Raw genomic sequence first — 15,101 nt, forward strand, 5'->3', positions numbered from 1 at the left:
AGGAGAACCAGTCAGCCACTGGGTGCTGGGGGTGGCCGTGGGAGCCCTTATCATCCTGTTCTAAGTGAGGACTGCCTGAGGGGGAGAGTCTTGCTCAGCCCCAGCTCTGGAGCACAGGTGAGGGCTGGGAGGGGCCGGCCCCTCCTGCCTGCTGGGGGAGAGGGGACTCCCTCCAGGCCCATGGCCCCTCCCTCTCCTCCTGGGGCAAGGGGGCAGTGTGGAGCCCAGGAACCAGCCCAGCTGGGAGAAGATAAAAACGCCATTGGTGGCTCAGCAGCTCCCGCGCTGCCTCCTGCTCTCAGCCCGCTCTCGGCCGCTCTGCCAGCCATGAGATCCTCCCTGTCTCGGCAAACCTACTCAACCAAAGGAGGCTTCAGCTCCAACTCAGCCAGCGGAGGGGGCGGGTGTCGAACCCGCACCAGCTTCAGCTCGGTGACCATGTCCCGGAGCAGTGGCGGTGGTGGGGGGGCTTGCTGTGGCCCCAGCACCAGTGGCTTTGGCAGCCGGAGCCTCTATAACTTGGGAGGCAGCAAGAGCATCTCTGTCAGTGTGGCCGGAGGGGGCTCCTCGGGCCGGGCTCTGGGGGGCTTCGGCTTTGGCAGTGGGGCCTACATGGGCCTGGGGGCTGGCAGGCAGACCTTCGGGCCTGCTTGTCCTCCAGGGGGAATCCAGGAGGTCACTGTCAACCAGAGCCTGCTGACCCCCCTCAATGTGGAGATAGACCCAGAGATCCAGCGGGTGCGCACCCAGGAGCGTGAGCAGATCAAGACCCTCAACAACAAGTTTGCCTCCTTCATCGACAAGGTGGGGGGCATGGAGTGGACGTAGGGCCTCTAAGGGAGGGAGCAGGGGCAGACACTGGGGTGGGGCTGGGTGGGAGGAGGATTTGGTTTCCTTGGGCCTGAGCCTGGTGCTGAGATGTGGATGGGGATGGACCTCCGCCTCTTTCTGTAGAATCTTCATTCTACGCACGAGGCCTCCTGGCCAAGCCCAGTGATGGGGGGGGGGGGCTTTTTTATGGTCATCCTTTTTTTTAATATTTATTTTTTAGTTGTAGTTGGACCTTCATTGAATACCTTCATTTTATTTATTTATTTTTATGTGGTGCTGAGGATCGAACCCAGGGCCTCGCATGTTCGAGGGGAGTGCTCTACTGCTGAGCCACAGTCCCAGCCCTAAGGTCATCCTTAATATAACTACATGGCAGTCTTTTCTCAGAATCAAAACTTGGATAGTCCTTGCTGCTCCTCTTAGTGTGGTGGCCCTTACTGTATTTTTGTCATTCTGTAGCTGGGGAAACTGTGACTCGGGAGTTCAACAAGTTATCCAAAGCTGAGGTTGGCCCCCGTCTGTCCCTGCTCTCTCAGGCTTGGAGGAGGCCTAAGGGCAAGATGTGTTCAGAACACAGTTGGGGGGGGGTCTCAGGGGAAGTCCTCCATTGCTTCTCCTTTTTCTGCTCCCTGCTGAAGTCAAGAAGCTCAGTTTGGGATGGACAATGAGGTGGGTGGTCACCAGGTTACCAAGCCCTGAGGCTGTGGAGTTTGGACTGTTGCACACTGGGAGTGTCTGCATCCTTCTCTGGCCTCCAGGCTGACTAGGGTGACTCTTGTACTGTTTTCTGGCACTTCTTGGTACATCCTTCTGGCCTTGTCTTTCTTGGCCCTGAGCCTCGGAAGTGGGGTCACGTTGGGAAAGATGATTTGTGTTTGGTCCAGTGATTTGTGCTTTCGCAAAGAACACTCACATCCCCATTTTCATGCAATACCCTCAGTTGTTCCCTGACTCTGGTACCATTTTTTTGATACTGGGGAATGAACCCAGAGGTACTTAGCCCCTGAGCTATATCCCCAGCCCTATTTTATATTTTATTTAGAGACAGGGTCTCATTGAGTTGCTTAGGGCCTTGCTAAGGCTGGCTGAGGCTGGCTTTGAACTTGCAATCCTCCTGCTTCAGCCTCCCGAGCTGCTGGGATTAGAGGGCTGTGCCATTGTGCTGGGCTGGTACCATTTTTGAGATTAGAAAATTGAGATTTACAAAGGTTGAGGGGTTTTCCCAGGCTCATACAGGTACATGAAGGCAGAGGCAGAACTGGAGCCCATCGTCCTTGGCACCAAGAGGTTCACCTGCTACCTGGAGCTCTCTTGTGGTGTGACAGTGGCTCAAGCCCTGTGGAGGTGGAGAGACAGGATGGCAGATTCGGATGAAGCAAGGCCTCCCGCCTACCTCCTCGCTCTCTCCCCTAGTGACTTTTGGTTCTTTTGTGGGACTGTTCCAGGGGTCAAATAGGCAAAACCTTTACTTGGGCTTCCAGAATCATTGCCTGGTCATTGGAGGGTGAGAGATGTGTGTCTGGTGTTTCAGAGTCTGGCTGGGCAGAGCTGTCCCCTCTTCCTGGGGAGTGCTCCTTTTAGGCCTGTAGAATTGGTCCCAGGCATAGATATTAAAAAAAAACAAAAACAAAAACAAAAACCCAAAACCCCAAAACCAACCAACCAACCAACCAAACACACAAAAAACATAAAAAATGAGGAATTTGCAGAGAAGTTGCAAGAATAGTCCAACATGCCTCTGCATAGGCTTTCAGATTTAGTAGTTTTTAACATTTGGCCATAATTTTTCTCTCTTGCTTTGTGTGTGTATCATTAACATTTATTTATTTATCTTTGTACTGGAGATTAAACCCAGGGGCACTTAACCCTGAGCCACATCCCCAGCCCTTTTTTATATTTTATTTAGAGACAGGGTCTCACCGAGTTGCTTAGGGCCTTGCTAAGTTACTGAGACTGGCTTTGAACTTGCAATCCTCCTGCATCCCGAGCTGCTGGGATTACAGGAGTGCACCACTATACCTAGCCTTATCAGCATTTTTGACAGTTGATTTTGGTGCAGAATTAGGATTCAGAATTCAGAATTGACCTGGTCTTTTTAACTCAGGACAAGCAAGAAAGGGAGAAGTGGTGTGACCAAGGCCAACCTGTAAATGTCTGAGCCGGGGCTCTTGTGTTTGTTAATTCTTAAGAGTCCTTCTCATCAGGTGGGGCTGTCATGCCAGCAGATGCTCCCCTCAACACTTGTCCCCTCAGGACTCTCTCCCCTCAGCAGGGTGCAGGTGCTTCTGCTCTGCCACTGTGATGCTGACTTGGGATGCAAGGGGGTGGTGGTCCCTGTCCTCAGTCCCTCCTGTGGCCAGAGGATGATACCCTTCTTTTCTCTGGCTTAGGTACGTTTCCTGGAGCAGCAGAATAAAGTGCTGGAGACCAAGTGGGCTTTGCTGCAGGAGCAAAGCCAGAACATGGGTGTCACCAGAAACAACCTGGAGCCCATCTTTGAGGCCTTCCTGAGCAGCCTGCGGAGGCAGCTGGATAGCAAGCAGGACGAGCGGGGGAGATTGGACTTGGAGCTGAGGAACGTGCAAGATCTCCTGGAGGACTTCAAGAACAAGTGAGGAGAACTGGGCAGGCTGGCCTAGGGCAAGGGGCAGTGTGGGAATCTCCTGGAGAGAGCCTCCCACTCCCAGGGTTCTAGAATCTACCTGTTTCCCTCGGATGCTCAGTTCTGGGACCTGCTGCTGCCTGGAGAATTGGTGACTTAGTTTGTGTATTGTTTGTAGTTAAAAATAATTTTTTTTTTAAAGCATGGTGGCACATACCTGTAATTGCAGCAATTTGGGAGCCTGAGGCAGGAGGATTGCAAGTTCAAAGCCAGTCTCAGCACTTAGTGAGGCCCTATTCAACTTAGTGAGACCCTATCTCTCATTAAAACATAGAAAGGGCTGGGGATGGGGATCAGTGGTAAAGCGCCCCTGGGATCAATCCCCAGTACCAAAAAAAAAAAATCATTTCTATAAGGTAGGGAGAATAGTATATTGAACCTTCATGTTCCATTCAACTTTAATAATTATTGACTCATAGCCAATCTCAGTTCATCTCTCCCTCTACCCACTCCTCCTTCCTTATTGTCTTGAAGAAATTGCAGTCATCAAATCATTTTATTCACAAATGTTTTACTAGATCTATTTATATAGTTTGCCTGCCTAATGTAATAAAACATGAACATAATATTATAATCACAAAATAGTCATTCCTCAATATCATCAAACATCCAGTTTTGAATTTTTAATTGTTCCATGAATGTCATAAATTTAAAAATACAGTTCATTGGAACTGAGCTCCAAATACGGTTCACTTATTGAGGATGGTGGATATGTATATTTATAATTTGAAGTCACAAGTTTTTTTAAAATTATTTTTTAGTTGGACACAATACCTTTATTTAATTAATTTTTATGTGGTGCTGAGGATTGAACCCAGGGCCTTGCTTGTGCTAGGCGAGTGATCTACCACTGAGCCACAACCCCAGACCCTGAAGTCACAAGTTTTTCCATAACTTGACACTATCAATTTCTCAACCTTAAAAGCCTCAACAGAAATGGATATGGAGGCATTGGTTGTTTGAAGTGACATCCAGTTGTTGAAAGTGAATGCAAAGGTAACCATTTTGGCACATCTTTGGTTGCTCCTATAAAGCCGCTGCAGGGCTCTCTTCCAAAGACATGGCTGCTGTTGATTGTCATATTTATTGCATAAAGTTGTGTCCCTTTCCTCAGGAAGGGATTGGGAGAGAGAATGCTTAAACAAAGACAGTACCCCAAGTTTTTTCACTGATTAGTCACATTAAAGAATTGCTCCCAAGCTGGGCATGGTGATGCATGACAGGGTGAGATCCTGTCTCAAAATGTAATACAAAGGGCTTTGAGGTAGCTCAGTGGCAGAGCACTCTTGGGTTCAGGCTAAGGTGACAGGGTTGAACTTAACATGAAGTGACCAGAGAATTGTAGGCTCCTCAGATCAGCAGGGACCACAAGGCCTCTCCAGTATTGCAAAACAAAAACAACAAAAATTGCTCCCCAAAATCATTCTTGGACAATGGGGGACCCATCAGGGCTTCCTTAAAGCCAGGAGGGTCCAATGCCTAAAAGGCAGAACTGAGCTGAGCTTTCCTTGTATAACAGGTACGAGGATGAAATCAATAAGCGCACTGCTTTGGAGAATGAGTTTGTGGTGCTCAAGAAGGTGAGCAGGGAGTGGGGAGCTGGGGAGGTGGTCCTTTGGCTGCCAGGGTGCTGGGTTGTCCCAGAGAGATGAGACCCCTGTCAATGGAGCATCTCCTTTGCTCTCTCCTATCCCCTCCCCCCAGGATGTGGATGCTGCGTATATGGGCCGAATGGATCTGCATGGCAAAGTGGACTCCTTGACCCAGGAGATTGACTTCCTCCAGGCTCTCTACGAAATGGTGAGGTGGCCAAAGGACAGGGAGGATTCCCTTACAGTTCTGGGGACTCCCCACGGAGATCAGAACTGAATTTACCAGTGCAACTTGTTAAAAGGTGGGATGTTAATCCTTTAATTAGCGCTGCCTTCCATGCATGAAGTGCTCTCGATGGGCCAGGCACTTGTCAAGCCTCTTAGAGAATCCTCTCCACAACTTCCTAAAGTAGGTACTATTGTTGTCTCTGCTTCATAGTCAAGGACACAAAGAGTGACTTGTCCACTGTCACAGAGCTAGGATGAGGCAGCGTGAGGATTCAAACTTGACTTTGAACTCCAGAATCTGGCTCTCATCACACTGTTCAGTTGCCCTCTTCCTATCCAGTTCGTATTGGAGCAAAGGATGGAGGAGCAGAGATGGGCAGAGAGGAGAGAAAGGGTTCCAGGTTGTGGCAGGAGATGAGGTGGGGGCAGTGGGTAGATCAAAGGATCCAAGTGGGGTCCCAGGAGACAGGGGGCCTTGGAGACTAAGGTGACAGGGTTGAATTTAACACAAAGTGGCCAGAGAATCGTAGGCTCCTCAGATCATCAGGGACCACAAGGCTAACCCTGGGTCCAGTGTAAGAACCTTCCTATGACTTCCCTGACAGGGGTCAGGTAGCTTCCCTAGAACTCCTAGTGCAGGGAGCTCACTGTTTTTGAGGGTAGGCATGGCCATTTGAGTGCTCTCTTAGAAACCTGACTTGAATCTTGTTCCTATTTCGTCTCTTGACTGGTCCTGACTCTGCCCTCTGGGCTACATGTATCCAGTTGTCTTCCATGTGACACTTGTCTTTCCCACAACAGTCTTTTAGTGGCCAGGATGATGAAGGAACAAAAAATCTGTGAGAAACTTCAGGAAACAGTTTTTTTTTTTTTTTTTTTTTGGTGGATCGAACCCAGGGGCTCTCTACCATGGAGCTATGCACCCCCAGCCCTAAAAAGAGAATAAAAATAAAATAATAAAATAAAAGAATAATAAAATAGAAAACTATTTTGAGACAGCATCTCCCTAAGTTGCCCAAGTTGGCTTTGAACTTGCAAACTTCCTACTTCAGCCTCCTAAGCGGTGAGGATTACGGGCATCTGCTATGGTGCTTTCCAGGAAACAGGATTCTAAATGATATAGTCAGAAAACAGAGGGTCGGGAGGCAGAACTGATGTCCATCCATGCAGCTTAATGCTGCCCCAGTCTGTGTATTCTTTATAGAAGCCATCTTATCTCTGGACAACCCTTGGATTTTTTCACATGAATGTTTTCAAGGGAGACTAGCATCTATTCTTCTCCAACTTTCTGTATTTAGGGAGTTGAATTTTTGGAACAGAATGCAGGAGTTAATCATTTTTTTTCTTTCCTGTGGTTTCATCCCATCATTTGAAGCCATGCGGGCATGGAGAATCTTGATTCCGCTCTCCACTGTACTAGTAATGCTCTGCTCCGGGTCCTCTGTAGACTGGGTAAACTTTTAGTTTAGTTATTTGATCTAGATTTTTTTTTCATGTGTGTGTTTCTGGGGATGGAATTCAGGCCCCCATGATGCTAAACAAGCGCTCCACCACAGCTACCTGCTAACCCAATTTAGTTATTTGAAAACTCCAGTGTAGCCAGGCACAGTGTAACTCCAGGGACTTGGGAGGCTGAGGCAAGAGGATCACAAGTTCAAAGCCAGCCTCAGCAGTTTAATGAGGCCCTAAGCAACTAGAGGAGACCCTTAAGGAGACTCAACTTAAGGGAAGGGTAATGGGGTTTAGGGCAATTTGGTGGCAGCCCAGGAGGGACCAGGGGAGAGAGAGGCAGAGCCCCTGGGAGCCAATGTAGTCATGATCCAGTGACCAGGACACAGAGACCCTCAGCTTCCTATCATCTTCCCTCTCTGTCACCTTCCCTGCTTGCTTATAAATGCAATGGACCCTAGAAATACAGGAAGGGCCCAAGAGTATCAGGAAAGTCTGGAGTGATCAGAGGAAGCCATCTGGGCCTTGTCACCAGCGTTAGAGCTGAAAGTGCGTGTTCCCTTTCTCCTCTCTGATCTCTTGGTGGCCTGCAAATGTACAAAAATAAGTGAAGGCTATAAAAATGGGAGCCCAGGTGACAAGCGGGGAGACCGAAGTCTCTTCCTGCAGTCATGGGTTCTTTGTAGGGGGGTTCCTGGGGAAGCCTAGGATGGCCCTCCTGATACCATGACTGTCCTTGTCCCCTGTTCCCCACCCCACCCTGGTAGTAGCTGTTTGTGTTCCTTCAGGAGCTGAGCCAAGTGCAGACCCATGTGTCTGACACCAATGTCGTCCTGTCCATGGACAACAACCGCAGCCTGGACCTGGACAGCATCATTGCCGAGGTCAAGGCCCAGTATGAGCTGATCGCTCAGAGGAGCCGGGCGGAGGCCGAGGCCTGGTACCAGACCAAGGTGAGAAGAACGGCTGGTCAGGGATTGGGCACAGACCTCCGATGGCCTGGGCCACTGGGACGTGGGAGCCCTGGGGTCCTGATATACTCAGCCTCCACAGGCCTCCACTGGCAGGTGGCTCTGGGTTGGTCCTGGTGCTCACTCTCTGAGGCTCACTGCTGCTTCTTTGGGCTCCAGTACGAGGAGCTGCAGGTGACGGCTGGGAAGCATGGAGACACCCTGCGGGACACCAAGAACGAGATTGCGGAGCTTACCCGCACCATCCAGAGGCTGCAGAGTGAGGTGGATGCGGCCAAGAAGCAGGTAGGCCTCTCTCTGGGCCTCGGGGTCAGGCCAGGTGTTGGCAGGGCTGGAGGGCCTTCTTCCATGGTCACCCTGAGGGGCAAGGCCGGCTCTTCTTCTGATAGATGGGACGACTCAGATGCTGGATCATCAAGGTCAATGTGTTCCACTTACAGGATAGGAAACTGGGGCCCAGAGACTTGGGGAAGGGGCTTGTCCAAGGTCACACAGCATAGAAGTGGTAGAGCAGGTTGGCTACTTCCTCTAAGGAGATTGACTCATCCCATCTCTTGGAGGAGGCAGAAGTTTCCAGAATCCAGGTCACAGAGGCTAACCCCATCTAGGGTATGGCTTAAAAGCACAAATTCTTCTCCAGATCAGAACGAAGACTTTGGCTAATAGTGAGATTGCATCATTTATTCTATCTCTTCTGAAGCACTGGTCTGAGCTGCAGCTGGAGGGATTGAAGTTAGACTTCAGTCAAGGCTTCCCAGTGCTGGCACATGATCCTGCTTTCTGATAATCCTTCTTTCAGAGGCATATTTCTCTTTCTGTTCTTTCCCCCTGGGTTGGGGCAGAGACTTGGGGAAGGTGACTCCTGACTTGAGGGCAGAGAGATGAATGGGATGACCCTAGAGGGTGTTCCCAACACCTCTCACCCCCGGGGCAGTGTCAGCAGCTGCAGGCGGCCATCGCCGAAGCGGAGCAGCGTGGGGAGATGGCGCTCAAGGATGCGAAGAAGAAGCTCGGGGATCTGGACACGGCCCTGCACCAGGCTAAGGAGGACCTGGCCCGGCTGCTGCGTGACTACCAGGCCCTCATGAACGTCAAGCTGGCCCTGGACGTGGAGATCGCCACCTACCGCAAGCTGTTGGAGAGCGAGGAGAGCAGGTGGTGGCCCCTCTGCCCCACTGAGGGCTTCCTGTCCCTGTCCCCTGGGAGGAGGCAGCACCGGGAGGGGGTCCTGACTCACCTCGGGGACACTTCCCTCCCCCCATGGACTCCTTGCCTCTGCTGCTTATTTCCAGGGTGGCACAAACTTGATCCTTAATCTTGGGGGTGGCCGCAGCCAGGGAGAAAGGAAGCCAGTATAAACTTTGAAAAAAACCCAAACCCCCACAAAACCACATCTCCCTCAGCATGATGTGGAGAGGAAGTGGGCAGGACTGGGGCGGCTCTGTGAGGCCAGGGACTCTGTCTCCCCCGGAGCTGGGATGCCATCCAGGGTCCTGGGTGGGGGAGGCAGGTGTGTGTGTGGGCGTGGCCAGAGGATGTGCTGGGAGGGCCATTGGTCCCAGAGGACTGGTTTAGGGCATGATGGGAGGGCCATGGGTCCCAGTCCAGCTGCATGCACACACTTATGTCTCCTGGTCTTGTTACTGTCACCCTATCTTGGCCCTGATCCAGTCTAATGTAATCTAATGCGGGTTTTCTCCTGGGTTCCTGGGGTCACTGACCCCTCTCCTGGCCTTTCTGCTTCCCTAGGATGTCTGGAGAATGTCCCAGCGCTGTCAGCATTTGTGAGTATTTGCTGCTCCCTTCCTGCCCCACCCCTGGCCTGGCCCCAGAACACTCTGTCCATTCAACCTGAACCTGCCCTAAAGTGTGCTCTCCTTCAGAGCCTCCCGGAGAGTGAGCTCCCTGTGCTGGGCTCCCCTCCCCAGTTCCCATGGGAAATTTCCCATGTTCCAGTCCTTCGATGATCTTCTGCCCCCCCCCCTGCCCTGCCAGCCCTTTCCTGGCACTGCCTCTGGCCTAATCCAGACCCTTTGCCTTGCAGCTGTGACTGGCAACTCCACCACCATGGTTGGAGGCAGTGTGGCTGGCTTTGGGGGTGGCGTCTCCCTAGGTGGGAGCGGGGGTGGCTTCAAGGCTGGATTCAGCACGAACATGGGCTACAGCAATGTCAAAGGCGGGGCCGGCTCCGGGGGCACCTCCATCCTGCGGAAGACCACCACGGTCAAGACGTCCAGCCGGAGGTACTAGCCTCTGAGACGTGCATGCTGGGGGCCCTGCAGTCCTCTCGCTGCCCCCTTCCCATCCCTGCTACCCTCTCCAACCTTCTCAGGAACAGCCCTGGGGACCACAGACCCGTGATTTTTCACACCACACTATTTGGGTATGATTTGTATTGGGGGAAAGGCTCAAATCTACCCAGTTTTTCTCCTGGGAGGTTAAGGTCCTCATCTTGAGCAGCATGGTCGAGTGATCTGATGGTGACCGCTGAGAGGAGACTGGGTGTCCCAGGCCACCTCTGTCTCGCTCACCACCTCTGCCTTTCTGCTGGGAGTCCAGGGCTGGCGGGGGAGGAAGGGGAAGTGAAGAGTGGTTCCCCAAGATCCTCCAACCTCCCCAGTCACCCACCCCCTCCTCCACCGCGTCCCCGGTCCGTGCCTGTGATCTGTCTCAATAAACTTCAACTCCAGTCAGCGGTTGTGGCTGCAGTCTGTCCTGCCTGGGAAGTGAGTCATGTCAATCAATGAGCACCGGAGGGTTGACCACCACACACTCACTATGTCCCGGTCACCTTGAGGGCCAAAGTGCATTTGCTCTATGCTGCGGCTCCCCCAGGGCCTGTGTGTAGCTGTGGGAGGACCCTGAGGCTCTGAGGGAGGATGGAAGTTGCTGAAGGCCTGACCCAGCTGCTGGGGGGCTGCCTGTCACTCCGCATGCCCCCTGGTGCTCATTCAGCCCTTCATTTCTCTGAGGGGCAGGCGGCGTGTGATTTGTTCAGTGCAGAGATCCTGGGCTTCAGAACGAGGCAGACTCAGGTTAAATTCCAGTTCTGCCACTTACTAGCTATGCAACATTGGGCAAGTCGATTAACCACTCTGAGCCTTAGTTGCCTCCTCTGTAAAATCAGGATTGTGAGGAAAACATGGGTTAAGCATACTTCCCTTCCCCTTGGCTTCTGGATTCCCACCTTCTTGGAGTGAGATGGTTTCTCTCTCAGCCCCCGTATTCAGTCATCCATGCCAATGCACGTTCAATTGGATTTTATGGTTTACAAATACATTATTTCACCCCAGAATTCGATGGGGGGTATGTGATCCCCTATTTTACAGGTGAGGCAACTGAGGCTCCCAGAACGAGCCCTCAAGCCCGCTGCCACGCCCTGGTCTTCTTACTGGGTCTGGGCACTGAGCTGGTCTAATGTGAAGGCAGCTGTTGGGGGTGGGTCTGAGGCATTGGGGCTGCCATTTCCAGCCTTCAGTCCTTCCTCCCCTGAAGCCCCCTCCGTTCTGCCCCTGCCTGTGCCTCTCACCAGATCTTATGACCCTCCCTCCTTCAGGACTCAGATCTGCCCCCCTCTTCAGCTCTAGAGCTCTCTGCCCCAGCGGGACCCCCTCCTCCATCTATGCTCCTGCAGTTCCTGCAGGCTGCCTGCTCAGCCCAGGCCTGGAGCTTAGACATGGGGCCCTCCTCAGAGGAGTCTGGGAGCTGGTCAAGTTTCTGCAGGGCAAGGGGTGCCAGCAGAGGGGTTCTGGCCGGAACCCTCAGCATGGCTTAGAACACAGGGCGAGCATGAAGATTCTGCTCCCCTCACCCGGGTGCTCCTGAGTTTGGGAGTTAGCCACAGTCGCAGGATGACCCATCTCTTCTCAGGGGTGTAGACCACTCCCGATGTGCACGCTTTAGTGATAATAGCTAAAGTTTTCTGAGTGCCTACTGGGTGCTGCTAAACCTCAAACAGACTCAATCTTCCCAATAAACTCTGATAGATGCACTGTTATCATCCCCATTGGCAGATGAGAAAGAAAAGGCACAGAGTGGTTAAGTAATTTGTTGAGGATCACACAGCTAGTAAGTAGCAGAGCTGGGTATGGAATCCAAGCGATCTGGTTGCATAGTCCAAGCTCTTAACCACTGGTTGATGCCAGTTGTTCAGAAAAGGAAACGGAGAAGCAGGGGGTACTGGAGCTAGAGAAGGTGCTAAATATAATCTTGTCCAAACGTGTCATCTTGTAGGTGAGAAGATGGGCTGAGAGAGGGATGAACTTGTCTAAAAGCCACCATAAACCAATAACAGAGTGAAAAAAAAATTATTGAATTTAAAAATTAGGGCTTAGAAATAGAACAATGGTCAGTTTTAATGAAACATTAAGTTAAATAAAATTCAGCGGTTACATTGCCGCCCAGGAGTTCCGATCCACATCACATTACTCAGAAATCCTTGCTAAGGTTTTCATACAGAGTTCCTGGGACCTGGGGACCCCAGGGGTGCTCTAGGGGGCCAGGAGGACAGCAGGCTGCAGAGAGCTTGGGTCCTTCCTCTGCTTTCCCTGTGTTACTTTGTTGCAAGAGTAATTTCGCTGCCAGAAGTTGGGGAGCCCTTGCTGGCACATGCCCAGGGAAGAGACCAAGAGGGCAGCTCTGCAGCCCAGGGGAAGAGGGCCCTGGGCCAGACCCCTCCCCTGATCTAAGTCCCTGCCCTCTTCTTGCCCTCGCGGCCTCCTCCTGAAATGCTGACGGCCCTTCTCTGCAGAATCTCTGATCCCCTCGTTGGCTGCTGCTCCCCGAGAGTGACTCAGAACGTCAAGTCTGGGTGGCGGAGCGGGGCACGGCACGGACCTGGCCAGGGAGGGCGGGAGCGTTTTCTCACACCGTGCACTGACTGGGTTTGGGGCCACAGTGACAGAGGGCCTCAGGATCTGTAATCCCAGGGCTCACCCCGAAAGCCCTAGGCGGGCACACCCTCCCGCCCTGCTCCCGCCCCATGTCAGGATCAGGAACAGCTGCCAGAGGAAGGAGGGTCACCGAGGGCACCAGTAAAAGCTGTGTGGGGGACTGGGGAGTGGGGAGGGGGCCCAGCTCTCAGCTGTCACTGCCAGGGAGGACCTCACTCCATTGGCCACCTCTGGCTAGGGGGGAAGGAGACAGCAGTCCCGGAAGGAGAAACTCTTCTCTCTTCTTCTCTCACCATAGGGGGAAAATGCTCTTTTCGTTGAAAAGTTCTTCTTTATGTCTACCTTTAGTTTCTTAGGCTACAGTTCAAGGATTTTGTGAACTTCTGGCAATTCTGATTTAATAAAAGGCCACAGGATATGATGCTAGACTAGGACTTTCTGATTGATTTGGGTTTATGATAAATTTAGATTTAATTAATTGGAGGACACAGGGTTAGCCCCTCAGGACAGTGTTGTCAAGTCCCCGTAAGAACCGGGCCACATAAACCAAGCAACCAATCATGTGACAAGAGTAAGGACAGAAAGGAGCTGAGCCATGTCCGTGGAACACATAACCTAGTGGCAAGATCCTATTGCTGTAATGGTGGACCTGTAGGGCAGAGTCACCATGTAAAACACTGCAGTCTAGAAGTGAAGATCACAAGCTCTGAAGTCAGATGAATGAATGGGACTGGTTCCCATCTCCATTACTTCCCAGCTGTGTGATCTCGACAAGTTACATAGCCTCTCTGAGCTTCAGTGGCTGGAGCTCTAAACTGGGCATAGCAACACCACTTTAGTAGGGTTGTTGTGAGGAATGAGCACTTAGTGTTCATATATAATGGCAGTTCTAAGGAAGTCCCTTCTACTTGAAAAGCACCATTTTTAAGATAAAAAAAATCATCTTACTTTTTGTCCTAGGGATGGCATATGCTTCCAGTTACCTCCAGAAAGTCCTCAGTGGAGTTTGCAGTTTGGGGCCCCACAGGCACAAATAACATCCATCACTTTACGTCTGGTTCCCTTGGAAGCATCCTCCAGTGTTGTTTGGTTTTTGTTTGGGCCCCTGGACACAGCCCTAGGCTCGCTGTGCCTACGTCTTCCCTCCCTAGTGCTGGGGTGCCACAAGACCCAGGGGACATGAGCCACTCGGGGCTTCATGTCTGGTGATGCAAACATCCACCAAGTTCATGAAAGTCTCCATCAAACCCTTGGGGGCAGCAGAGGGTAGAGCAGTTGGTGGAGGTGCAGAGATGGAGACGAGGTGGTGGGCACGGGGCTCCAGGCCCACACGTGGGGGACAGGGACCAGTTAATTAGACTCAGTTCCCTGATGGGGGACTCCCAGGGAGCAGAACTCCCTGCTCCCAGGGGAGACCGGTGGACATCCCCAGGGGATCCTCACGGGGAGGCCAGTGCCCTCCAGGCCCTTTGCTCCTGAGTAGCAGGCTCAGTCAGGTTTGCTCGGGTGCTCGCTTCTGGACTGGCTGGTTCACAAAATGCACAAAATGGACATACTCACTTCATACCAGGCAGGAGAGGACAGGTGAGAGGCCTGGAGCACGGAGCCTTTGAGACCAGTCTGATGTGGGTACAAGTCACGGCTCTACCACATGCTGTGCAAATCTGGGAGCTCTTTGGCCTCTCTGAGTGTCCAAGTCATCGAGTGTAACAGAGTCAGTGAGGCCAGCTGCAGAGAGCCTCCAAGGAGACCACTTGTCCAGTGTATGTGAAGCATCCTGCATCACGCCTGGCACCAACTTGGTGCTCAATAAATACTGGTTGAAAGAAAGAGCGAATGTCCAGACTCTTCCCTTGAAGGAGACAGGCCTGTATAGAAGGTACCCTGCTGCCAGTGGACTGGCCACTGTTCCAGCCTTCCCTTGTGGATGGTTTCGCGGGGCCTGGGCCTCCAGGACTCATAGCCCCAGCCCCTCTGCCAGTTCCATTTGCTTAAAGGCCTCCTGGACGGTGGCTGGGCAAGGGGAGAGGGACTGGGGTAGGGAGGAGGGAGAGAAGAGACGGCTGAACCCCGGGCAGCCTGGCCTTCCCTGCAGCCCTGGGGGTTCCTGACCACCTTCTCCCACCTCACGGCTCTGCCCTCCCTGTGTCGACGAGGGAGTCTTCACTTCTGCTGTCATTAGGCCAGGGCCAGCTCCAGCCTGTGGACTCACCTAGACATGGGTCACTGCTGCTCCTCAGATTTGGGGTCATTTCTCCCACGAGGGGCTGAGGAGCAGAGGGGGAACACAGGTGCATCTAACTCTTTTTCGTGAGCGTTAATGACAAAGCCTGGTCGGGAAGAGAATGAGCGTCTGCTAACTTAGGGGCCGGCACTGGGGGCAAATTGTTTCATTACCTGTGAGGCAGGTGTCCTGTTCGATAGATGAGAAGATGAGTTGGATGTGTTTAGGGGTTAAGTGACCTGCCTGAGGCTG

The 15,101-nt window shown here is 52.2% G+C and overlaps 1 protein-coding gene across 1 annotated transcript; it reads left to right on the top strand.

The window, feature by feature from the left end:
• The first annotated feature begins 327 nt into the window (after positions 1-327).
• Positions 328-9,983, top strand: Krt79 (keratin 79). Its single transcript, XM_026398622.2, has 9 exons — positions 328-804; positions 3,222-3,442; positions 5,013-5,073; positions 5,198-5,293; positions 7,551-7,715; positions 7,893-8,018; positions 8,668-8,888; positions 9,483-9,517; positions 9,778-9,983. Exons 1-9 carry the CDS (start codon positions 328-330, stop codon positions 9,981-9,983), a joined length of 1,608 nt encoding a protein of 535 aa, XP_026254407.2.
• The last annotated feature ends 5,118 nt before the right edge of the window (positions 9,984-15,101 follow it).

The sequence above is a fragment of the Urocitellus parryii genome, chromosome 5 (genome assembly GCF_045843805.1).
Source record: "Urocitellus parryii isolate mUroPar1 chromosome 5, mUroPar1.hap1, whole genome shotgun sequence".
Lineage (NCBI taxonomy): Eukaryota > Metazoa > Chordata > Mammalia > Rodentia > Sciuridae > Urocitellus > Urocitellus parryii.